General features: G+C 41.5%; 1 protein-coding gene across 1 annotated transcript; it reads left to right on the forward strand.

The window, feature by feature from the left end:
• The first annotated feature begins 1,350 nt into the window (after nucleotides 1-1,350).
• Nucleotides 1,351-12,934, forward strand: klf6a (Kruppel like factor 6a). The gene is made up of 4 exons (XM_072576142.1): nucleotides 1,351-1,830; nucleotides 4,387-4,966; nucleotides 9,085-9,208; nucleotides 10,516-12,934. Exons 1-4 carry the CDS (start codon nucleotides 1,729-1,731, stop codon nucleotides 10,565-10,567), a joined length of 858 nt encoding a protein of 285 aa, XP_072432243.1. The 5' UTR covers nucleotides 1,351-1,728; the 3' UTR covers nucleotides 10,568-12,934.
• The last annotated feature ends 13,337 nt before the right edge of the window (nucleotides 12,935-26,271 follow it).

Raw genomic sequence — 26,271 nt, forward strand, 5'->3', positions numbered from 1 at the left:
CGATGTTAGCTCTCCCACATGCTATGTAAGGCTGCACTGAACACCAAGGATGCAAATATGAAGAAATACATGACATCATCCATCACCCTATTGTAATGTACCTCCCATATTTGGGTAAGTATTACCACCATTTCAACAGAAAATGTTGAAATCAGGTCAGATCATAGGCAGTCTGGTGAACTGAGTCCCCCTATGGTTGGGCTTACATTGCCCATATAACTCAACAGAAAAGCTAGCCAAAATTATGTTGGCCACTGTGGAGGAAGTTGAGAACAGATGCACATTAGGTTAGTCACAACCATGTTTTTGTTTTGCTGCAGAATTTGCTTAATACTGTGCAGGTTTTCCCAAACACACGCAGAACAGTCATTTCTACACCAAAAACTTCACACGCCAGCCTTTCAAACACTGCGCAACTGCATGCAGGAACTCTTGACCGAGTTTGCTTGACACTATCCCACTGCGGTGCGGGATAAAATATTGGACATCATGATGAATGGACAGACTCCAGTTACTTTTAACGAACCTGCGGTGGAACATTCCAAAACTCTTGAGACCCGACAGAACAATAATCAGAAAATTTTAGCAATTGAAAAAAAAACCGCCAGAAGTCGGGACAAAACAAAACTCGAGATGTTTGTTTTTGTTGCAAGGAAAAATATAAATAAAAAGGAAAGCTTTGCAAAGAAAGGTATAAAGTGCGGAGTTTTACAAAGAATGATTGTAATATTAAGGTTTGCAAATAAAGATATAAAGTGCAGAGTTTTACAAAAAGATATAAATGAAGTGGAGAGCTTGGGGGATCTCGCAATGACTGAAGTTTGGTGTCTCTAAGATTAGTGATGCTTTTTTTTGCTTCTGTTTCCATTCTAGTACCAGCTCATAGCGCTCCCACTCTGCAAAGAAACGCAACTGAGCGCTACAAGCGAGCCACTCGCTCGGCTCTCTCGCCTTTATATACCCTGCTAAAAATAGCCCGCCTGACTCAACACCAATCGGGAGCGGGGAAGGGGGGCGGGGCGGCCGCAGACCAATGAGAGGCGCCGTGACATTCCGCCGCCGGGCCGCGCGCCGCCGCTGAGAGGGAGAGCGGAATGCCTGGCGAGGCCCCGTTTGCGTCGAGCGTCCCCATTGGGCCGCCATGACCTCATGGACGCGGCGCGGCGCGCGGGCGGCCCGATTGGCTGCGGGACGGAGGGGTTCTGTGGAAGGGGGGGGGGGCAGCGGGGCGGCTGCGTCCTGGGGGTGGTCACGTGGTGGCGGCGTCTTGGAGGGTTGGGGGTGGGCTGGGGGTAAGGGCAGGGGAGGAGCGTTCTCTGTGGTGGGAGGGCCAGAGTGTAGAGGGGGGCTGGCGTTGTCTCCGCTTCGCTGGGTTCTGGCTCTCAATAGGGAAGTGAAGGGGCACTGCGCTGACGGTGTGTACATGTTATATGAGTGAGTGTAAGAGAAGGGTGCCTCTCACTTCATCTCCTCCTGCTCGTTCTGCACTAGGCTCCTTGACTTGGACGGGTTGGTTTCGGGATATCTCCTGACCTTGCGTGTTGTCTTTCTTCCTCCTCCTTCCCCCCCCCTCCCCTTCCCCCCCCCCCACCCCCCCAACCTCTTTATCCTTTTTTTTCCGCTGAGATAACTCTGAACTGTATTTCGGGGGAGGGAAAGCCTTCCGCTTTTTTGATTGAATCGTTTTGTGAAAGAAATACCAGCAATTGCAGTTCGCAGGCAGACAGTATGGATGTTCTACCGAGATGCAGCATTTTTCAAGAGCTTCAGATTGTGCACGACACTGGCTACTTTTCAGGTCTGGCATCACTTGAAGAATACTGGCAGCAGGTGAATATTATAGTTACTTTTTTCTCCAAAATAAAACTCAGCATTTTGCTTTTTGTGTGCGACCTGCATCATGACATGCATTTGTGTTCCCCAGCGGTGATTTTCAGTGAAAATTGAAGTCTACCCCGTTTCACAGTGTTTGATACTCAAATGTTATTTTATTGCATGTGTTTGAAACGTACTATTGACTGGGGGAGGGGGGTAAATCGGGAGGTGGAATTAGGCTATAGTGTTCTGTATGAGGTAAATATGTATTGGAGTAGTTGTAGCAAACTCCAGTCCTCTGACTCAAATTTGCCAGTTGCATAACTGTCAAATTGCCAAGTGTTTAAAAAAAAACTTTAGAGCTGTATTGGCTATTGTCAACTCGCCGAACCTCCCAAGCAAGAGTTAGAGCGGCGCTAACAGGAGCGATTAGCAATTTCTGCATTTTTTTGGATTACAGTTTTGTTTTATCAAAAACACAATAAAATCCCTAATCAGGAGACTTGCCAGACGTGGTGATTTTTATTCTTGTTATTTACAAACGTAATTGAAAGGAATGCTGTTTAAGTAACTTGCTGTGATGTTTCTCTCGAGATAACAGCAATTACCATAAGAATAGTAAAAGATAAACCCAGTTCAAATACTCGCTGAGGAGCAGGAATGATTTGAACTAAGTTGAAATGCGTGTGGACGGTTTGTTTAAAGATCCTGCGTTGTATAATTGCCTGCGTCTCTTCACCCCCCCAAACACACCCCCCTGTTCTTCAAAAGAAGCTGAAACATTCAGTACGCGATTGAAATCGATCCAAGTAGTTTCCTTCAGGCATTTGGGTTTGGGCGGAAAGCCAAACTAGTCCTCGCTTATCCCTGAGAGACGTTTACTACTACAGCCTAACAGTTCGGTCTTGTTTCCGATAGGTTTACTGGAAGCTATGGGTGGGGGGCGGGCAGACGGGAGCGTTGAACACGAGTTCCCCAATCTTTCAATCGATAAAATATGCGCTTTTTGTGAAGAAATTAATATAAACACATTCATAAGATATTTTCCTGGGACAATAGGTTGCAGTAAATTTTCTCACCCTGAAGATTGAACAGAGCATAAGTTGCATGTGAGGATCAGGTATTGTGAAATACTAAAATGAGGAACGTGAATTGTCCTGATAGATAGAAAAAGCCAAGTCGGATGGCTTTGAAGTCCAGTCTTAAGTACTGTACAACCTCCCAGCAACCAGTAATTTAAAGTTGGATTTGTATGCACAATGAATTACGCCAGATAAACTACAGATTGGGAATCTAATGTTAAAGATCGGGTGATCAAATCATTTGAATGTAGCAACTTTTAGCGACGATCATATTAGGAAATATTTTCCATGTATGCTCTCATTGGAAGTCAAAATCTCAAATGCAAATTAAGCTTTATTTATGTTTAGTTTCTTTTTCCCTAAGAACTTCCGGTATTGATTCATTTGTTCGTGTGTGCACGGTTGCTAAATGCTGAGCCAAGCAATTTGTGGTAAACGCCAGTATTGGGGGTGGATATTGTTGCTCGCGCCATCCTGGTATTATTTTTTTCGGTTGGAGAGGAACTTGGCAGATGGTAAAAACATATAGGAAGTATCCTCTGGATTGGGGATTGTAGTACAGTGACTCATAGCGAGCTCTCTCAATGTTATTGGCTAAAGATACCGAGGGAGAGAGAAGGGGAAAATGTTTTGCACTCTGCACTATGGGACTTCCCAAGAGCATTCCGGAGTAATTTCCTATCCTGCATCCTGTTGAGGAGCACTTCCCTACTTTTTTTTCTAATTGACATTTTAGTCGGCACACAATGAAGGTGAACCGGGGCAAGGGCTCTCTGTTTGACTGTTTGCTGCTGAAATCCATTCTGTACACTGTGCTCGAAATTCTTTGAAAAAGCTGAAAGGTTGCGTTTCTACACATACAGGAAGCTGCGGTTCTCTGGTAGCTTCACAGGCACGTCTGTACTTTTGAATCCAGCGCACAGCCTGCAAGTCACTCTGACTAAATATGGATTTCGGTTGTCAGTTACGCCAGGCGCCAGAAGCTTTTTTTAAAAAAAAACGTTTGATGAATTTAATCACTTGCATTGGATCAGAATTATGCAGCAAAAACAAAATTACATAAAAGACAGTTCGCGTATATTAAAGGTATGGGGGAAATCTTCGTAGTGACAAGTTAGGTGCTAAAAAGAGGACCTCCCCGTTTTGGCGCAATAATTTGAATTGATGGTTGAAAACGTCAAGTGTCATTATCACTGAAATATCATAGATTACGTATTGGAGCTGAGTGGGTTTTGTGGCTGCTTTCAACAAATGAAATTATTGCATGGATATTTCAAAAAATTACAATCTAAACCTATCACATTAATTAAAAAGTCCCATACGTCTTTCAACATTTACAAGTATCTTACAACAAAACTGTTATTACAAGTAAAAATACAAAGCCAAGTAAAAGAGAACAGTCAAAGTAATTGACAACAGAGATGTGGGGAGGGATTTTGTTTTGAGAATGATTTGACCCCTTTAACCTCCATATATTCCTTCCTTGCAGACTTGTCTAGAGTTGGAACGGTACCTTCAAAGTGAGCCTTATGTCTCAGCATCTGAGTTTAGATTTGATGGACAGGATGACATCTTGAGTAAGATCATTATGGTCTGTGGGGACAAGGATGAAACTGACAAGAAGAATGCAGGTTTATTGGAAGAGGAGACCCAGGAGAGCCAAAACCTTGAGACCAACAGCTTAAGCTCCGACGCAAGCAGTGAGTCACTGGACAGTTCAGAGGAGCTCTCGCCCACTTTAAATTATGCCTCAAATCCCTTAAGTACTGCTCTGGCAAATTCAGAAACTGTAAACTCTCCGGTTCTGTCCACTCCACCATCGTCTCCAGAGCTAACTAAGGAATCTTCTACGCAGCTGTGGACCAATCTGCAAGCGAGCATTCCAGAGCTGAGTACACCAGTTAAAAGTCGTGGTGGAAATGCTACAAAATCGTTGGAAAAATCTAGTCCTGTAAACGGGGAAGCATCACCTGATGGCAGGAGAAGGATTCATCGGTGTGATTTCAATGGCTGTAGGAAAGTTTACACCAAAAGTTCACATCTAAAAGCACATCAACGTACTCACACAGGTTAGTACACTATTGCATAAGAAAGCAGAAGAGATGAGAACTGATGTAGCAGAAGGACAATAGACCAAATGGTTCCCATCTGTGCCATATAATTCTGCTGTTCTGTGGTTGATGCAAAAAAAGCTGGATGATGTGAATGTGTGCTTTATATGAGCAACAGTTTCTACGCTGGTTAGAGGGAGAAATTATTATTTTGTAAAAACCAAAGAAATGCAGATGTGGTAAATCAGAAACAAAAACTGAACTTGCTGGAAAAGCTCAGGAGGTCTGGCAGCACCTGTGAAGAGAAATCAGATTTAATGTTTTGGGTCCAGTGACACTTCCTCAGAATGATTATTTTGTGTTGAGGGATTTCATTAGATTCTTTTCAGCAATTTCTTTGCTGTAAACTCTGAATTAAATCTGTTTGTTAGATGCCAACCAATTTAAAGCAATGCACAGCTTCCTTAAGAGGGCCTAATCGTGATATTTTATTGTCTTATTTTGTATATGTGTTTAAATGGCAAGAGCCAGTTCAGTAGGAGTACTGCTGAAGTCTTTGACTATCAAGGACCCACGTCTGAATTCCAGCCTCCATTGACATTTAGACTTGGCAGTCTTCTTACTCAGAAGAATGTTGAGCAGCCTGTCAGAGCACTCTTCTGCTGCAGAGTCTTTTAATTGGTTGATGGCTGAGAAAGAATAAAACAGTTGTCATGGCATATCCTTTTGAGCCATCCGTGGATGGGCCATGAGATTTGATTTTCTTCTGGTCCACTCCAATCTGGCCATCACTTTATGCCTGAGACCTGTACAAAAAGGACTACTCTCTGGCAGCAATTGCAACACCCACAATGATTGCAGAGGTGGTGCTTGTTATGGTGTTGCCAAATTATTTGTCGTAGTCATGGATCACCATAGGTTGTGCAGAATGAATAAAATGTGGCAGCTAGGGGATCTAATACCAGGAAAGGAGAACAGGAAAATATTGGCAACGTGTTAGCCATACCACCAAATAAAGTGCCAAATGTCAACTTAAATTTTGGACCAGCTTTCAAGCCATTTGTAGGGTAATGTTGTTTTTTCTCCAAACAGAGTGCTGCTAAAAGGAATGAGAATTCTTTTCTATTGTTTTTATTTACCCCTGGGATGTAGGCATCACTGGCTAGGTCAGCATTTGTTGCCTTTCAGAAGGTTGTGGTAAGCTGCCTTTTTGAATCGCTGCAGTGTGTGTGCTGTAGGTAGACCCACAGTGCCCATAGGGGGGTGGTTCCAGGTTTTTGATCCAACAACGCCCTTAAATCTACTGTTGATCTGATTTGGTAGCCCATTCTCCAGATGCTCCCTGCAATGAGGGGGAGGCAACTTGTGCATCTGATTAAGGACTGGCCCAGTTTTTAAAAATTAGCTGTAGAAGAGTATATTTCCATGTTTCAATTGGATGGAGTGGGAGGGGAGAAATCTTGAGAAACTTCACGGTATGAAAACATTTCTTGAATCATAAGATCATAAGGCACGGGAGTGGAAATTAGGCCATTCAGCCCATCGCGTCTACTCTGCCATTCCATCGTGACTGCTGAATTTCTCAACCCCATTCTCTCACACACCTTTTATCTGTTTATGATCTTTATCTGCTTTGCCACATGGATTGTCTAATATTTCCACAAGCGAATAGTTGACAATGTGTGAACAGAGCACATTTTCCCTGTTCCTTGTTAGTGATTCATATTCTTAGGATCTGACCAACACAGATATACACAGGAATCCAGGCACAATTTGCCTCTGTTCATTTCTGTTTGTTGCATATTCGCAATATCAAGTATTTTTAATTTTGTTCCAAATTCTGGCCAGTATCCAGTGGCAGATTAGGCAGGATTAACTTAATGTTGACATGCTGGAGAGCAATAATAGTAAAAATTTTACCTGTTTGAGCCAATCAAATTATTGTGACTTCTGATAGTGGTGAGGTAGTCATGTACATTCCAAAAAATCTTATTCCTTTTATAAACCTATATGATATTAGATTACTTACAGTGTGGAAACAGGCCCTTCAGCCCAACAAGTCCACACTGACCCGCCAAAGTGCAACCCACCCATACCCCTACATTTATCCCTTTGCCTAACACTACGGGCAATTTAGCATAGCCAATTCACCTGACCGGCACATCTTTGGACTTTGGGGGGAAACCGGAGCACCAGGAGGAAACCCACGCAGACACGGGGAGAATGTGTGAACTCCACACAGTCAGTCGCCTGAGTCGGGAAATGAACCCGGGTCTCTGGCGCTGTGAGGCAGCAGTGCTATCCACTGTGCCACTGCGTCGCCAAAACATCAAAACAAAACATATGGTAAACATCAAAACAGTACAGGTATATTTGTCTGAAAGCTGCCTTTGAACTTAACGTAAACCTAAATTTAGACAATCCATAGAAGGTTAAAAATTGCACAACACCAAGTTATAGTCCAAAAGGTTTATTTGCAAGCACTAGCTTTCGGAGCACCACTCTCTCATCAGGTGAGCAATAACAGTGAAACCAAGTTTCAGAGCTTCAAAATAAAGTAATAATCACTGTTTTGGATTGTGTAATCTCTGTCCAGATGGGAATGTATTTGAGCCAACAATTCTGAATACTTGGAAAAATTGTGACAGATATTAAATGCTCCATTCCCAATTTCTGAGGAAGTTTAGGTGACAGGAAGTTTGAAATGAGGATTATTTAAGATAGCAATACCAAAATAATTATAACATCAGCCTGCACAGTCCCAATGGTTCCAGGCTGATTGATTTTTTTTTCCTGACATAATTTCGTTTCTTGCATATGGGTTTAATTAATGCTTCATTCTTAATATGCAATGCAATTGTCAGCTTTAAAAAATCCATAGCTGATTAAATAAAATACAGATATCTAATTACTTCTCAATGGCTCTCACAGTGCCATAGGAGAACTGCCCTCTGTTTAGCATTTGGAGAAAGGAAAGCTGTCAGTAAATTTGTTGTTGCCAATGCTTCACTATGTTCCTAGCAATCATAAAATGGGCATGCTCATTAACATTCTGTAAATAACTTGAACATCAGGCCTTAAATGTGAATAACATTTTGAATATGATTCCCTACTTGAGCTCTTGAAGTAAAATGTGAAATGGCAAATATAGTGTCAGTTCTCTCTTTGGCTCTCTCCCTCTCTTCAGTTCCCACCCCCTCTCTTTCTCTCTTTTTTTTTCTCCCCCATCTCTCATGTGCTCTCTTCTTCTTTTCTCTCTCTCTTTCCCTCCCCCCCCATCTCTGTCTCTCTTTCTCCCCCCCCCTCCCCCCCCACCTCTTTCTCTGTATCCCCCTTTCTCTACCCCCCCCCTTTTCTCTCCTCCCCCACCTTTCTCTAGTTTCCCTCCCCCCCCCTTTTTTTTTGGATTAGATTAGATTAGATTACCTACGGTGTGGAAACAGGCCCTTTGGCCCAACAAGTTCACACCGACCCTCCAAAGAGAAACCCACCCCCAATGTTTGCCCCTGACTGATCCACGTAACACCATGGGCAATTTAGCATGGTCGATTCACCTGACCTGCACATCTTTGTATGAGCTTCCTCACACAGTCCAGACACGGGGCGAATGTGCAAACTCCACACAGACAGTTGCCCAAGGCGGGAATTTGAACCCAGGTCCTTGGCCCTTTGAGGCAGCAGTGCTAACCACAGAGCCACCATGTCATTTCTCTTGTTTCCCCCCCTTCTCTCATTTCCCCCCCCTTCTCTTGTTTCCCCCTTCTCTTTCTCCCCCCCCTCCCCGTTTCCACCCCCTCTTCTCTTGTCCACCCCCTTTGTCTCGTGTCCCCCCTTTTGTCTCGCCCCCCCCCCATTGTCTCATCCCCCTTCTCTCTCGCCCCCTCCCTTGCTCTCGCCCCTACCCTTTCGTGCCCCTTCTCTCTTCCCTTCCCCATCTGTCGCTTTCTCTCCCCTTCTCTCTGTTTCTTTTTCTTCCCCCTTTTCTTTCTCACCCCTTCTCTCGCTTTTCTCCTCCTTCCCATAATCATCCCTTTTTAAAAAATACTTATTTTGTTTATTGGAAATGATGCCCTTTCTTATTGTGCAGATTCAAAATGTATTCAGTGGTATATTCTGCCTTTATTTTCTCTCCACAGGTGAGAAACCTTACAGGTGTTCATGGGAAGGCTGTGAATGGAGATTTGCACGAAGTGATGAGCTGACGAGGCACTTCAGGAAGCATACAGGGGCAAAACCTTTTAAGTGTGCCCATTGTGACCGGTAAAGGCATATAAACTACTCTGACTCTTTGCACCCCTTCATTAAGGGGCTAAGTTTTGTTGCATAGCACAACAGCGATTTGACACTTTATAACCATCTTTGAGTAGCAGGTTTGCTCAATCTCCTCAGCACCATCACAAACTACGGTTTGTAAATGTCCGAGGTAGCATTGTTGCAGCAAACTTAATCACGTTTTAAATCACACTGCAAAGCTTACAGTAAACAGCGAATGTGGAAGGTTGATCCATTTTAATTGCCAGAATAATTAAAGACTCCTACTGAAAAATGCTATTTTTATTTGAAACTGATTTTCCATTAATTCTGCAATCAAACAGCATTGGTACAGTCTGCCATTGTGTGAAATATGTAGATCTTTTCCTTCGCTGCTGAGGTACCTTCTCAGTGAGAACAACACTAGATGTTGACTCTAACCTCCAGCTCGACCAAATAAGAGATAAAAATGAGACATGTCAGCAACTTTTTATTTGGCTCCATTGAAAGAGAACACCTGATGATTGTAAGGCATATTTCAGGGTAGACTCTGATTTAATTGGAGTGGTAAACAGTCTGAGACTGAAACCTGCATACCTTGAACAATCCTTTTAAAGTAAAACCACAATTCTAAGAATGGAACTGCTATAAGCAGTGGGCGGCACGGTGGCACAGTGGTTAGCACTGCTGCCTTACAGCGCCAGAGACCCGGGTTCAATTCCCGCCTCAAGCGACTGACTGTGTGGAGTTTGCACGATCTCCCCGTGTCTGCGTGGGTTTCCTCCGGGTGCTCTGGTTTCCTCCCACAGTCAAAAGACCTGTAGGTCAGGTGAATTTGCCATGCTAAATTGCCTGTAGTGTTAGGTAAGGGGTAAATGTAGGGGTATGGGTGGGTTGCGCTTCGGCGGGTCAGTGTGGACTTGTTGGGCCGAAGGGCCTGTTTCCACACTGTAATGTAATCTAATCTAATCTCTAACAAGCTGAGCACACCTTGAAACTGAAGCAGGAACAATGGGCTACCTGAAAGAAAAAAGACTTAATCAGGAAAGTGCCGTGCTGAGCTCTTCAGAGTAAAATGTATCAGAGTAAAACGAGGCAAGCTACAAACTAGAGCATAAAAGTTCCACTTTTGCTGACTTGAGGGTAGTTTCTGAATCTGAACTGATATTCTTAAAGTGACACATTTGAGTTATGTAGGAACATCTACAAGTTTGCATCCATTTTGTTTGATTTCAATTCATTTGCATTTTTAGAAACTATACAATAATAAAATGAGGGTGGTTTGTAATTCTTTTCTTTCTCCTCCTCCTCCTCAGGTGTTTCTCCAGGTCAGATCACTTGGCCCTTCACATGAAGAGACACATCTGAAAGTGTCCAAAGAAAAGGTCGGTTGGCGATTCAGCTTCATAATTGAACTGCCACACAAGGAGGAACGTATGCTCCAGCCAAAGCATGCCATTTTGCACCCTACCCAGTAGCCTCCAGGGCCTTTTTTGTCGGGGTGTTCTCAGAGACTGTTGGTGTGAGTCGCAGCATAGTAACTGTGGTACATGGTGTTTTGGGTACTTTCCCAGATGTGTACACTGGTACCTAAGCGTATGAGTGGCTGCCGAGCCTCTGCTGTGAGCATGTGTACTGAGAACATTGACTGGGTTGACTGTATGATGAGGAACCAATGATTTTTTCTTGTGGTGAGGTAAGATTGCATTAAAGTGGGCTGGATGAGTGTGTGTGAGAGAGAGAGCGAGAGAACGAAAGAGAAAATAGAGAGAGGGACAAACCTGGAGATGGGATAACCGCCAAATGTCTCCATTGATCCATGCCTTAAAGAAGGTGCTGGACGGGAGACTGACCCCTTTCCCGTGTGAGAGGAGCTTTTGGTGTCTGGTGCAGCAGATAAATGTGCAATGTGTCGAGTAGCCTTGTTCACTTGCTACAAAAAAGCTAATTTGTAATCCATTGTATAAGCTGTGTATTAAGGATATAACACAACTATAACTTTCATAATAAATAGAAAGGTGTTGCATGATTCTGGGGATTGTACACTTTTCATTCTTTGTAATTAGGGACTGCAATTTGATTCCAATTATGTGCAGTTTAAAAAAAATCTAGTTGGGCAATTGTTACATAACATAAAGGAAGCCTGGACTCTTTTTTTTTTTTGGTTGGATACCACTATAGCTTAGCAACTGATTTACTTAAGCAGCTAATTTTGGTCTTTGTTTTATTTATGCCTAAGGACTAATTTCTGGTTTCTAAATGTTAATGCACTGTTGACATGAAATAATGGTGCCTTATGAAAGTGACCTTGCTACTCTACTGTAGCAATCTCATGTGGGTCACCAGATAGGGGTATGGGTGACTTGGGCTCCATTAAGGCTCCCTATCACATGATCTTGTACTCTATGCCTCTTTCTGTCTTTGACATGGAAACAATAAAAAAGACTTTTCTTTAATCTTCTGAGTACTAAATGCCAATTTTTGTCTACCCAAGTATTAAATATTCTTTTATTTTTTTATTTTGACTGAATATAATGTATTAAAAAGATCTATTAAAGATGTTTCTTTATTACAAAAAAAGTATATTGATGTGCTGTTAATGGTAACACATTCCTCATACTCCTAGCATAAAAAATGACCATGACAAATTGCTTGGCTGTAAAGCACTGTTAATTCAGAAAAAGCATTTTTGCTTATAACCCTAATGTAGTAAAACAGAAGATTTATAATGGTTAACAATGACATTGGAGAGACTCAAACATGGGATGAATCAGATAAAGTGGCTCACAGGGGCCTTTTGCAAGCACTAATTTCCTTTTGTTAGCCTGCTGATTCGGCACATTAGGTATTGAGCTGTCTAGAGTGCAATATCTTAATTTGACCCATCAGTGGACGGCCTGAGATGGCGTTTTAGCAGACAAGTAAAAACGCAATTGTGAACATGGTCAGAATGCCATTGTATTTCACTGTCGCGAAGGCTAACAGGAGTCACTTACTGAATTTTAATCAACTGCCTTTTTCCTTTGTTAAAAAAATCGCACAAAAAATATCCTTGAACATCAGGAACTGCTGCTGATTAAATTGTCAGACCCACTGGGGTATGGTGGTGGAGAGGAATGCAGTTGGATGGTATAATGTTTACACAAACACATGGTTTTGAGGGCAGAGACATACACACCTTCCCTTCTATGCATTTTTTTATTTGCTAAAACCATATGAGGCAGCTGCTTTTTTTTTTGAAGACAACTTATGGCATTTTGTAAACTCTGCATGTGTATGCTATGCTCTACCTAGTTGTAACAAGCCACTAAGTAAGAATGCCAATGACAGAAAGTACAAAAACTTGAATCGGCTCGTGTTTTTTAATGCAATATATATATATATGCGTATGTATATAATATATATACATTAAAAAAAGTTGAAGTCACTGGAAGAAAAGGTTAGGCCATGTACTATTTTTCTATTAACTTGCCAAGGAGCAGTACTTGTACTGTTCTGTGGATAATGGAGCCTTAATGAAACCATATGACCTTTGGCTTGCGATAAAAATTGTTCTTATTATTGATGTTTCACATTTCTTTTTAAAAGCCCTGTTTATCTCCAAACCTCTTTGTAAAATTTTGTTATTTGAAATCTTTTTACAAGGTTTTATTTGAAATCGTTTTTTGCAAGATTGTTATATTTCTGTATGAATGTATTTTTTATTGTAAAACAAATGGAAAATTCTTATCAGAATCTGTCTCTTTTGTTTCATTTCGTCCCGGCTCGTCTTGAAGTTACTTGAATACCTTAAGCTTTTTCCTTTCTGTTTTTGTTTTAACTTGAGTCCCCATATTAGTGATTGTCACCTCGTCGGTTTACAGATTGCAGCTTGATATTAAAGAAGAGGGTAAGCCGAGTATTCCTGGTGGAGAACTGGTGAAACACTCCAACAGCATGTTCAGTGGGATTATAGGCTGAATGCCTGGTCTGCATCGCGATCCAGTGATTTATTGCTGGTTTTCCTGGTAGATGTTAGGCATGGCTTTAGCAGGAAGTGATAAACAAGTAGTAGACAAGTTGTTCTAACTTGTTATGGCTGTTTATGCCAGTCTCCATTCTCCAAGTGACTCTTTGGAGAACAAGAGGTGTGGGAAAATCCCTATGTTGCACCTGGAGTCAACAGTCTACATTGGAATAGGCCAGGAATTGTGGCATATAAAGCATTGTATTTGCTGAGGGCCACAGATGAAAAGTGATAGAGCTTAAATGGCTTGCACACCAGATTATGAAGGATTGTATCTTGATCCGTTTATATCTGCGATTTCCAGTATAAGGTGAGGAACTCACTTTATGCTAAAGCAGATCTGGCCAGGATGCAGCATTGCCTTAGAAGGCTAATTGTACATACTGATGTTTCAATGATGGCAGAGATTACATTCACTTCTGTGAGATTCTATCGACAGCAATCAGTCTAGATTCAATTGGCTGTGAATTTCATTGCTTCTTACACAGGTCTTCTATAATGCGATGGTTGCGTTCTTGTGTGACACCGAACTAGATAAAATCGTGCTATAAAATAGCACTTAGTGTTGGTGATGCCAACATCTGTCTTAGAAGTTTGCACTTTAGAAACTGTGTCCCCATTTGTCAACACATTTCAGCCAATTCGCATTGACCACATGCACGTTATAGCAGAAGGACCTGTACGGCATTTCAGCAAACTGGTTTTCAGTTCCTACATAATGCAATTATGATAGATTTACAGAGTAATGGGGAGAAAGGACCATGATAATCCATGATGTATTGCTGAGACCAGCAAATCTGGTTTATACCATAAAACGTAGGAGTAGAATTCAGCCCATTGAGCTTGCTCTGCCTTTCAGTTGTCGCTGATATGTCTCTCAACACCATTTTCCTGTTTTCCCCTGTATTCCTTGAACCCCTTACTATTCAAGAGATTCTATCTCTGTCTTAAATGCACTCAATGACCTGGCCTCCACAGCTCTGCAGCAGTGAGTGTCACTGATTTACCATCCTCTCGTGGAAGACATTCCTCCTCTATCTTCTGAAGAGTTGTCTATTCACCCTGAAGTTGTGTCCTTGGGTCCTATACTCTGTTAGTAGTGAAATCAACTTTATCCAGGTTGCTCAGTATGCTATAAGTCAATTAGATTACCCCTTATCCTTCTAAACACCATCAAGTACAGACCCAGAGTCCGCAATTGCTTTTCATGTAATAAGCCTTTTGTCCTCGGGATCGTTCTTATAAACCTGTTTAAATTCTCCTTCGTGGATTGTAGGCTTTGTCCTGTTCTAACACTGAAGTGAAATATTACAGTAGCAAAATGGGTTACTGCTTAGTAACTTTGGCATAAAATTTTCCCCATTTCTAAAATAATCTGAGAAAAATGATTCAAGGGAATATAATACAATATGATGAGAAACACATCTAGAATATTCGCTGTAGCAGAAAAGACTGGGGGGACATTTAATTGAAACATATAAATTTATATAAGAGCTTGATATAAAGTAAAAATATTTCCACTTCAGTGACAAGGGGGCAGAAACTGAATGATTAGCACTCAAATCATAAACTGGCAATTGCTATAAGTGGCTGTTAATCACAACATCCAGGGAAACTGATTCGGTTGTAATTGTTTTGATATATAAATTAAAGGGGAACATTTTGCAGAGTTAGAGGATGGGTCTAAGTAGAAGGCTTCTTCAAAGAGCTGCCAATGTCACAATGAGACAAATGACTGTGATGAAAATAGAATGTGAAAAACCCATGAACCCACCAAGGCACAGTGAAATGAAATAGTGAGTTCCTGTGTTATTTACTGCAGTCGCATCAACAAAATAGTTTCAGTGAGGGAGTCTCTATCTAAAATAGATCAGGAGTTAGGAGATATGTACAACTGCCTCAGTGGTGTAGTCCTAATAATCACTGACCCCAGCGATGTGCTGAGGACCCAAGTTCAAATTACATCAAAACAAATGGTGTCATTTGTGTCTGGGGGAGAAAAAAATCCCTGGAATTCAAAGTTTAATCATGATCATGACAACAATAGTAGTTGTGAAAACCCTGGTTCACTAGTGCTTTTTAGGAAAGGAAATCGGTGATCGCTCCCTGTTTTCGGCTGTGCAATATGGTTAACTCTGAAATCGCCTGGCAAGCCATCGATGCAAGTTATATCAACCAATAAAAAATTCCAAAAAACAAATGAAGTTCACCTATTCACCAGAAATGACAACAGCAAACTCAGAATTAAAATAAAAACAGAAAGAGCTGCAGATGCTGGAAGCAAGAAACAAAAACAGAAATTGCTGGTAAAGCTAAGCAGGTCTGGCAGCATCTGTGGAGAGAAACCAGAGTTAACATTTCGGGTCCAGTGATCCTTCCCTGCAGTGACCTCTTACCAAAAAAAAATTGGGAGACCTGTCTCACTGACAAATTAAACAAGAGCTTGACATAGTCACATGACTGGAATCACACCTCACAATGTTCCAGACATTGCTACCATCTCTGGGTATGTCCTCTTCTACTGACAGAGGTGGCGACACAGTGATAAATTGGGAAGGTATTACCTGGAGTATGAATCTGGATTCCATTATGTTTCTTGCACCAGACATTTTAAAAATGAGCAAAATAACATTCTGCTGATTATCATGTACTAACATTGCCTACACCTCGAGCCCAAGTCCACGTATATCAGTCTAAAGCCGTTACCATTCACTCCCAAGTTCTATCAAGAAAGCACTAGGTACTGCAAAAACTGTGGACTTTGAGAATATTCTGGAAATAGTACTGAAGATGTGTGCTTCAGAACTTGTTAATCTGTCCCAGTACAGCTACAACATAGGGATTTATTATCCCACTATGTCCAGTACACAAACAGTTGAATGAGTGTAGCTCAGTCAATTGCCATCCCGCTAATTATTCTCAATCATCTCTAAAGTGATGGAACAGGTTATTAACAGTTCTACCTAAAAATATTTAGAATTATCTGTTAACAGATGCTCAGATTGGGTTCTGCCAAGGCTACTCAAGTCCTACCATCATTACAGTCCTGGATCAAACTTGGACAAAAGAATGGAATTTCAGGCTAAAAGTAAGGGTGACCGCCCAAGGTGATTAGGAGCCCTCGCAATACTACAGTCAATGGGAATTGGGCGCAGGGGTGTGGGGGTGCGGAGTGGTTGTTTCTGCTGATCGGAGTTGAGCATATAAAAAGGAACATAATATGGTTGTTGGAAGTCAGTATTCCAGGATCTCACTGCAGATGTTCCTCAGGAGAGTTTCCTTGGCTCAACCATCTTCAGTTGTTTTATCAATGACCTTCCCTCTAGTATAAGTTCAGAAGAGGGAATGATCAATAATGCCCGTATAATGTTCAGCACCATTTGTGAGTCCTCAGCTTCTGAGGCAGTCCATGTACAAATGCAGTAAAACCCGAACAATATCTAGGCATATGCTAATGAGCAGCAAGGACCAATTGTGCCGCACAAGTGCCTGTCACCGGCTATTTCAGCAAGAGAGAATCTAATTATGATTGGTAGCAAAAAGCCAAACATATGAATTGTCCAGAGATGGATCTGTTGCCTCTCACTGAGGTGGAAGTACCAGCTTACAGCACCCAACCAATCAGTCCCAGCAATGGCAGTGGTTGCAATGGCCAGAAATGGGAAGCAAAACCAGACAAATGCGGCAGGGATAGGTCTCATGGTGGGAGTGATAGGGAAGGCACACAGAACTAGAGGTTCAGGGACATTGTTCTTTGAAACTTGTGTCATATGTAAATGGTGGTAAAGAAGGCATTTGGTACGTTTGCCTTAATTGCACAGACCACTGCATATAGCAGTTGGAATGTCATGTTGAGATTGTACAGGACATTGGTGAGGCCATTTTTGGAATACTGTGTACAGTTCTGGTTGCCCTTTTATGGAAAGGATATTATTAAATTGGAGAGGATGCAGAAAAGATTTATAAGGATGTTACCGGGACTGGTGGGTTTGAGTTATAAGGATAGACTGGGATTTTTCATGGAGCATAGAAAGTTGAATGGTGGCTTTATGGGGGTTTAGAAAATCATAAATGGTGAATAAGGTGAATAGCAAAGGTATTTTGCCTAGGTAGGGAATTCAAAACTAGAGGGCATAATTCTAAAGTGAGAGAAGAAAGATTTGAAAGGGACCTGAGGGGCAACATTTTCATACAGAGTATGGATTGTATGTGGAATGAACTGACAGAGGAAGTGGTAGATGCAGGTACAGTTACAACATTTAAAAGACATTTGGACAGGTACATAAATAGGGAATATTTAGAGTCCAATGGGACTAGTTTATTTTGGAAAACCTGGCATGAACAAGTTGGATCGAAGCATCTGTTTCCATGCTGTATGACTTGATGACTCTATCAGTGGTGGGAAGATGGATTTAGATGTCTTGATGGAGAGGTAGGAACTAAGGGAGTGTCCATGGATGTCCATGAGTGTCCTTTATAGGGGTGATGAGCAACTGCCCAAAGTGGAAGGGCATTGTTTGTGGGAGGCACCCCTTCCTTGCCAGGTTTCCCCTTAAACCAAGCCTGAAAGCCACCCACCAGTCTCAAAAGTGATTGTAAACAAGGTTCAGCCTTTGAGGATTCAATAATTAGTCCTCAAAGACCTTAATTGGGACAGAGATGGTTGGGCCTTCCTAAGACTTGTCAACTACATGTAAGCTTGCGGAGAGGTCGGAAGTGGATGAGGGACCAGAAGGAAGGTTAACCAGGAAATTTCATGAGAAACAGTCAACCATATTATTTTTCCTTCTGGGTAAATTATTCTAATGTGGCTTCTTATAACGAATTAATGTTCTCCACAATATTTTTAACTAAATAGTAAGGACAACTACAATGCTGTAAATTGAATTTCTGGCCATGCTAATTGGGTATTTAATGCAGAGAGGCAAATGACATACCTCATTAGGATTTTAGAAGACCTCTGCCTTACGTACACCAGCCCACAATAGACAAACTTAAGTAGAAATATTTAAAAATACACAAAAGTTTAGAAAGTCAGTCACCATGGAGAGGGCTCCAACAAATCCCTTCATTCCAAAAAGACCTTTATAACCCTTCTCCAGAAATGAATCCATTAATATAGTTAAATGGTTATAATCCTTTCAGATTGTGTTGCATTGCAAATAGCATGTATCAAAGAAGCTGAGTTTTCTTTCTTGGAATTAACATTCAGAATTATTAAGACTGTTATACTTTCTGCTTTCCGTAATCACACTTTAGTCTCAAAATGTTGTTTGAGCATGTACTGTTGCTCTCCGTGTGACTGTTGCATTGATAAACAGATGCCTTATAACTCAACACATGACGGCAATGTGACAGTGAATATGGTGCCCTGGGATATATATTTACTGAAGAATTAAGCCCCAGTTCATTGCAAATAATATAACAACATTGCAGATCGTCATCAAAATTATCTTCCATCCGAAACTGGGTATGATATTTTCTCTGTTTATAACAATACACATCATTGAATTTCCCAGTTCTAGGAATTACTCAATAATCTGCATTGTCGAGCTTCAGCTGATTCAGGTTAAGTTCATTTGGCTCGCAACTGAAATGTATCAGCAAGCCAACATGGACTTGACCCTGTCCTAGAATGGATCTGGGTGGACACTTGTGATAAATAGAATAATAATGTCCTTTTGACCCTGGTTTGAAATGCTCAGCTTGTTGTATAAGACTGTACTTTGTAACATAAAAGCTGAAGAAGTTCACTCATCTGCAATTAGAACAGACGTCTTAGTCAGCTTTCCAGCACATTGCTGGAAATGATGAAAGGATTCTTGGAAGCAACGCTGGAAGTCCTAGCAGATATACAATGCTGTTTGTTCAACAGTGATTGAACACAAGTTTTGGAGCTGGCAAAATAGTTACATCAAAACTGTGAGAAACCTCTCTTAATTGATCCTGAAAACCCAATTTGAGAGTTTTTAGCAAAATCAAACATTTCATCAGGGTCCGATTTATCTCTTGCTTTAAGAATTAAAAATATTCAAATAATATTTCTCCTTTCGCTTCCACAATTTGCAAGCCCAGTATTTCCTCTTAACTCGGGTTGATATTCTTAAGGTATGATTTGGAGCCGGTGTTGGACTGGGGTGTACAAAGTTAAAAATCACACAACACCAGGTTATAGTCCAACAGGTTTAATTGGAAGCACTAGCTTTCGGAGTGTCGCTCCTTCATCAGATAGATGTGGAGGACTATAAATTCTGTGTCTCACAGTTGTGTACTCCACAACCACCTGATGAAGGAGCAGCACTCAAAAAGCTAGTGCTTCCGATTAAACCTGTTGGACTATAACCTGGTGATGTGTGATTTTTAAATTCTTAAGGTAGATATCCTTTTTCTCTACAGCCTGTAATGTTTGAATACCCATGCTGCAATACTATGGTGTCCTTTGTACTTAATAGTCCAAATTAACTATGCCAGCACCTTACACAGAATATCACCTCTTAAAGAATGTTGCAAAATTGATTGGCTTTTATTACATGGTCAAGATTAGAACGGTGCTGGAAAAGGACAGCAGGTCAGGTAGCATCTGTGGAGCATGAAAATCGGTGTTTCTGGCAAAAGCCCTTCATCAGGATTTCATGACATGGTGCTACCTACCAATATGCTAAGACTGCCCCCAGCTCTGACCCTCCTGCGCACACCCACACAACAGTGGAGTTGTTTTGTCCTATAGCCTAGAGCAATTTAGTTTACACTGCTTTGCAAATGAATTTACTCAACCTAATTAAACCAGTTAAGAAGTGACAACTCCTTTAAAGGGACATATTCACAAAAGTCAAATGTTCAAATTAAGCTGAGAAATTTAAATTAAAAATTGTTAATGGATGGAGATATTAAAACTATAAGGCCATAACAATTAGGAACAGAAATAGGCCGTTCAGTGCCTCAATCCTGTTCCACTATTCAATAAGATCATTGCTGATCTGACATTCCTTACAACCACTTTCCTGCTCTTTCCCCTGAACCATTGGTTCCCCTACTGATCAAGAATCTATCTATCTCAGCCTTAAATACACACAAGGACTTTACCTGACAGCTGTCTGTGGCAAGGAGTTCTAAAGACTTACAATCTTTGAAGAGTTACAAAGTTAAAAATCACACAACAGGTTTATTTGGAAGCACTAGCTTTCGGAGCGCTGTTCCTACATCAGGTGGTTGTTTGAAGACTTAAGACAAGAGTAACTGAATTTTGGTTGAGCTCAACTTTGAAGAGGGTAAAGGATGGCAACCAAGAGTTCGGGTAGTCAAGCCTAAAGGTAATGAAGGCTAGATTGATGATTCCAGCAGCGCATGAAGTGAGACAGATGTAAAATTGGTGACATTACAATGGTGGAGGCACACGGCAGCCTTTGAGATGGCACGAATGTGAGGTCAGAAACTCATCCCAGGATCAGATGTGACAACAGGGCTATGAACAGATTGTTGTCAGGAAGAGAGTGAGTCAACAAATAGAGGACATACTACTAGACAATGTACTTTTGGAAATGCTACCTTGTTGATTAAACGTTCAACTGTAATCTTATTCGCCTTTCTTGAGTATATAAAACAGCTGCAGCAAATCTGATCAAAACAGGAGAGTTCAACTAATAAAAAAGCATAATGTTTCTTTCTTCTATACTTTAAAATCTATATCATTAGTGATGAACTTGAATGAAATATGAAACAAGGTGCAATCCAAGCCTTTGACTGTAGTCTAAAACCGCGTCAGATATTTATATTAACTTGGTGTTAATATAAAGTGCAGTGTGATTTATGATTAATTTATTATCATGTGTACCTAAGTACAATGAAAGCTTTTTTTTACAAGAGGTACAGACAGATTATAGGAAGCAAGGACATACAGATCATAGACTGAAAAAAAAACTAGACAGAAGCATATAAGTTACATTTGCACAGGGCGTGTGCAAGGCAAGATCAACGTTAACAAGATCAGCATTAGTTGAAGTTAGAGAGTTTATTTATCAGTCCAATAATGGCAGGGAAGAAGCTGTCCTTGAACCTGCTGGTGCGTGTGTTCAAGCTTCTGTATCTTCAGCCTGATGGAAGAGGTTGTAGGAGAGCATTACTGAGGTGCAATGGGTTTTTGATGATATTGGCAGCCTTTCTGCAGCAACGAGCCATCCTAATGGAATCCATGGATGGAAGGTTGGCTTCCATGATGGTCTGGGCCATATACACCACTTTCTACAGTTTCCTACTGATCTGGGCAGAGCAGTTGCCATACCAAGCCGATATGCATTGGGGCAGTATGCTTTCAATGGTGCATCTGTATAAGTTGGTGAGGGGACTTGTGGACATGCTGACTTTCCAGAGCCGCCTGAGGAAGAAGAGGTGTTGTTGTGCTTTCTCAACTATCACATCTACATGGAAAGTCCAGGACAGGTTGCCAGTTGATGTCACTCCTGGGAACTTGACGCTGCCCACCCTCTCCACATCAGTTCAGTTGATGTAGATGGGGCCATGTTCTCCTCCCTTCTTGCTGAAGTCAGTGATAAGTTCTTTAGTTTAACCAACATTGAGAGAGAGGTTGTTCTCATTGCACCATGTCACCAAGCCCTCTATCTCCTTTCTATATTTCAACTCATCGTTGTTTGATATCTGTCTTACCATGGTGTGTTGTCGATGTTGAAGTAGAAAGCACTAGAGAAACCTCAGTAGGTCTGGCAGGATCTGTAAAGAGAAAAACAGAGATGATACTTAGAGCTCAATATGACTCTTCTTTGGAACTGAAGCTGTCTACAAAACTGATATGTTTTATGCTTAAAAAAGGGAAGAAGGAGGGGCATGTGGAGCAGATGGGAAAGGTGTCTTTGCGCAAAAGGGAAAAGGATTGCTAATGATAATAGAGATATAGAGAGTATAGATGAAGAGTGGGTGTTAATAGCTGAAAATAGGTCGGCTATGTGGAAGGCATTCCTATTCAAGTAAGGTAATTGGTACATAAAGACTCCTTTCCCATCTCTTCCACATGCTTCTCCTCCCTTTTTTTTTGCAAATTATAAAGCACATCACTTTTCCAGACAGCTTCAGTTCCAAAGAAGAATAATATGGGGTTGGGGGTGGGATGGGGTTTGGTGAGTGTGGGGGCAGGGGGGAGGTGTAGAGGACAGAGATCTTCGTCTGAAGCTGTTGAACTCAAAGCTGGAGACTATAAAGTGCCTAACTGGATAATAAAGTGCTCTTTATTAAGCTTACCTTGAGCCTTACTGGAATACTGCAGCAGGTGTATGACAGAAATGTTAGCATGCTTAACTGTAGGCAGGTCATTCTCTCTTTCAGGCATGGGATGGGCTGTTAAAGAACGAATGTTTCATTTAAAATGAAAATTGCTTCAAACCTTCTCCTAGGCCTCAATTACATTTTGAGATATTAACTGTGGAATTCTATAATTAGTTAATTTTGATGGAATTGCATTGTGTTGCGGCAAGTTCATATTGAATAATGAGTAGTTAGAGATACATTGTGAAGGATTCTGCAATTATTAAATTTCTATAGTGATTTCATTTTTTAAATAATTTTTCTTTTGAGTTTGGTTCTATATTGAAGATTTTTCAATAGTTGAAATTATCTTGTGCAGTTTAATTTTTAACATATTGCTTGAAATAAACTCCTGAGCCTGAATACCATGATAGCTTGACTAGTTCTGGAACACCTGAATAAGAATCTAGCAGACATCCAGATCTCTATTGCTTCTGGCACTTTTGTAGATGGCTTGTCAGGAGTGGAACCTCCGCCCAGCATTCACAAGGTAAGTGACCCTCACACCACAAGATATAGGAGCAGAAATTAGGCCATTCAGCCTGTCAAGTCTGCTCAGCCATTCAATCATGGCTGATAAGTTTCTTGACCCCATTCTTCCACCTTATCCTACTTTTGATCCCCTTGACAATCAAGAACCTATCTATCTCAGTCTTAAATATACTCTATGACCTGGCCTCCACAGCCTTCTGTGGTAATGCATTCCATAGGTGCACCACTGTCTGGTTGAAGAAGTTTCTCCACATCTCCATTCTCAATAGTCTTCCTGTTACTTTTAAGGCTGTGCCTTCATGTCCTAGTTTCTCCTGCTAATAGAAACATCTTCCCAATATTCCAGGCCTTTCAGTATTCTGTAAGTTTTAATTAGATCCACCCCTCATCCATCTAAGCTCCATCTAGTAAGGACCCAGTGTCCTCAAATGTTCCTCATATGTTAAGCCTTTCATTCCTGGGATCATTCTCATGAACCTCCCCTGGACTCACTCGAAGACCAATATATCCTTCCTGCGATACGGGGCCCAAAATTGCTCTAAACTCTAAATGTGGTCTGACCAGAGCCTTATAGAGCCTCAGAAGTACAACCCTGCTTTTATATTCTAGTCTCCATGAAATAAATGGTAATATTGCATTTGCCTTCCTAAATACCATCTCAACCTGCAAGTTTACCTTCAAAGAATGCTGGACTGGGACCCCCAAGTCTCTTTGCACTCCAGATTTCTGAATTTTCACCCCATTTAGAAAGTAGTTTATGCCTCCATTCTTTCTTATCAAAGTGCATGATCTCTCATTTTCTCACATTGTACTCCATCTGCCACTTATTTGCCAACTCTCCTAACCTGTCCAAATCCTTCTGCAGTCTCCCTGACTCCTAAATACTAGCTGTCCCTCCACCTATCTTTGTATCATCTACAAAGTTAACTAAAATGCCCTTAGGTTATTCACCTTAATCATTAATATATAAAGTGAAAAGTTGTGGTTCCAACACTGAACTTGGTGAAACACCACTTTAGTCTCTGGCTGCCATCCTGAGAAAGATCCTTTTATCCCCACTCTCTGCTTCCTGCCCGATAGCCAAGCTTCTATCCATGATAGTACCTTGCCTCCAACACCATGGGCTTTTATCTTACAGCAGCTTCCTATGCAGCACCTTGTCAAAGGTCTTCTGGAAGTCCAAGTAGATACCATTCATTGGCTCTCCTTTGTCTAACCTGCTCGGTTATCTCCTCATAGAATTCTAACAAATTGTCAGGTATGACCTCCCCTTAATGAAACCAAGCTGACTTTACCTTACTTTACTATACACTTTCAAATATTCAGAAATCTCATCCTTCACAATGGACTCCAAAATCTTACCCATGACCAAGGTCAGCTTAATCAACCTGTAATTTCCTATCTTTTGCCGTACTCCTTTTTAAACAGAAGGATTTCAGTCCTCTGGGACACTCCCTGATTCCAGTGATACCTGAATGATCACCACTAATGCCTCTACTATGTCTTCAGCGATCTCCTTCAGAACTCTGGGATACAGTCCAAAGTTATGTGATTTCTCTTTTGCTTTTATGCTGTCCCTGACTTCCCTGGTTAGCCATGGTTTCCTTGTTCTCCCTGTACCATGCTTCTTTTTCCTCGGGACGAATCTTTGTTGTGTCTCCTGAATTACACTCAGAAACTCCTGCCATCGTTGTTCTACTGTCTTTCCTGCTCGGTTCCTCCCCCAGGCAATTCTGCCCAGCTCCTCCTTCATGCCTCTGTCGTGGCCTTTAATCAGCTGTAATACTGTTACTTTTGATTCCAGCTTCTACCTCTTATATTGCAGTGTAAATTCTACCATGTCATGGTCACTGCCTCCTAAGACTTTCTCCACCTTAAGCTCCCTTATCCAGACTGCCTCATTGCACATTACTAAATCCAGAAATGCCTGTTCCACACTGGGCACCACCTTAATCTGTTCCAAAAAGCCAGCTTGGAGACATTCCACAAATTCCTTTTCTTGCAATCCTCTACCAACCTAATTTCCCAGCCCACCTGCATATTGAAATCCCCCATGATCAGTGTAACTTTATCTTTCTTACAAACCTTTTCTATCTCCTGGTATATATTATGCCCAACAGCCTGCCTACTGTTTGGAGGTCTGTACATAACTCCCATTATGGTTTTCTTACCTTTGCAATTCCTCAACTCTACCCACACAGATTCTACACCAACTGACCCTACTTCGTTTATTGCTATCAACTTCATTTCATTTTTTACTAACAAGGAAACCCCATCCCTTCTGCCCACCTGCCTGTCTTTTTGATAGGATGTCTATGCTTAGATATTTAACTCCCATACCTGCCAAATTCAAGCTGTGCCACAAGCTCATTTACCTTATATTATACACTGCAAGCATTCAGAATTATCACCTTCAGTCCTGTATTGACTTCTTTTCATTGTTATCCCTTTGTCCAATGTCATCAAGTCATAGAGATGTACAGCACAGAAATAGATTAGACTAGATTACTTACAGTGTGGAGACGGGCCCTTCGGTCCAACAAGTCCACACCAACCCTCCGAAGAGCAACCCACCCAGATTCATTCCCCTACACTTACCCCTTCACCTTAAACTACGGGCAATTCAGCATGGCCAATTCACCTAATCTGCCCATTTTTGGACTGTGGGAGGAAACCGGAGCACCCAGAGGGAACCCATGCAGGCACAGGGAGAACATGCAAACTCCATGTTCCTGGTGGGAATTGAACCCAGGTCTCTGGCTCTGTGATGCAGCAGTGCTATCCACTGTGCCACGGTGTCACCCAGATATCCCAACTCAATCTAGTCCCACATGCAAACACCTGGCCCATATCCCTCCAAACCCTTCCTATTCATATACCCATCCAAATGCCTCTTAAATATTGTAATTGTACCAGGCTTCAACAGTTCCCCTGGCAGCTCATTCCATACTCATAGAACCCTCTGCATGAAAAAGTTGCCCCTTAGGTCTTTTTTATATCTTTTCCCTCTCACCGTAAACCTATGCCCTCTAGTTCTGGACTCTCCCACCCCAGGGAAAAGACCTTGTGTATGTACTGTATCCATACCCCTCGTGATTTTATAAACCTCTATAAGATCAACCCTCAGCCTCCGACACTCCAGGGAAAACAGCCGCAGCCTATTCAACTCCTCCCTAAAGCTCAAATCTCCAGCATGGCAACATCTTTGTAAATCTTTTCTGAACCCTTTTCAAGTTTCACAACATCCTTCCAATAGGAAGGA

Source organism: Chiloscyllium punctatum, chromosome 8 (genome assembly GCF_047496795.1).
Source record: "Chiloscyllium punctatum isolate Juve2018m chromosome 8, sChiPun1.3, whole genome shotgun sequence".
Lineage (NCBI taxonomy): Eukaryota > Metazoa > Chordata > Chondrichthyes > Orectolobiformes > Hemiscylliidae > Chiloscyllium > Chiloscyllium punctatum.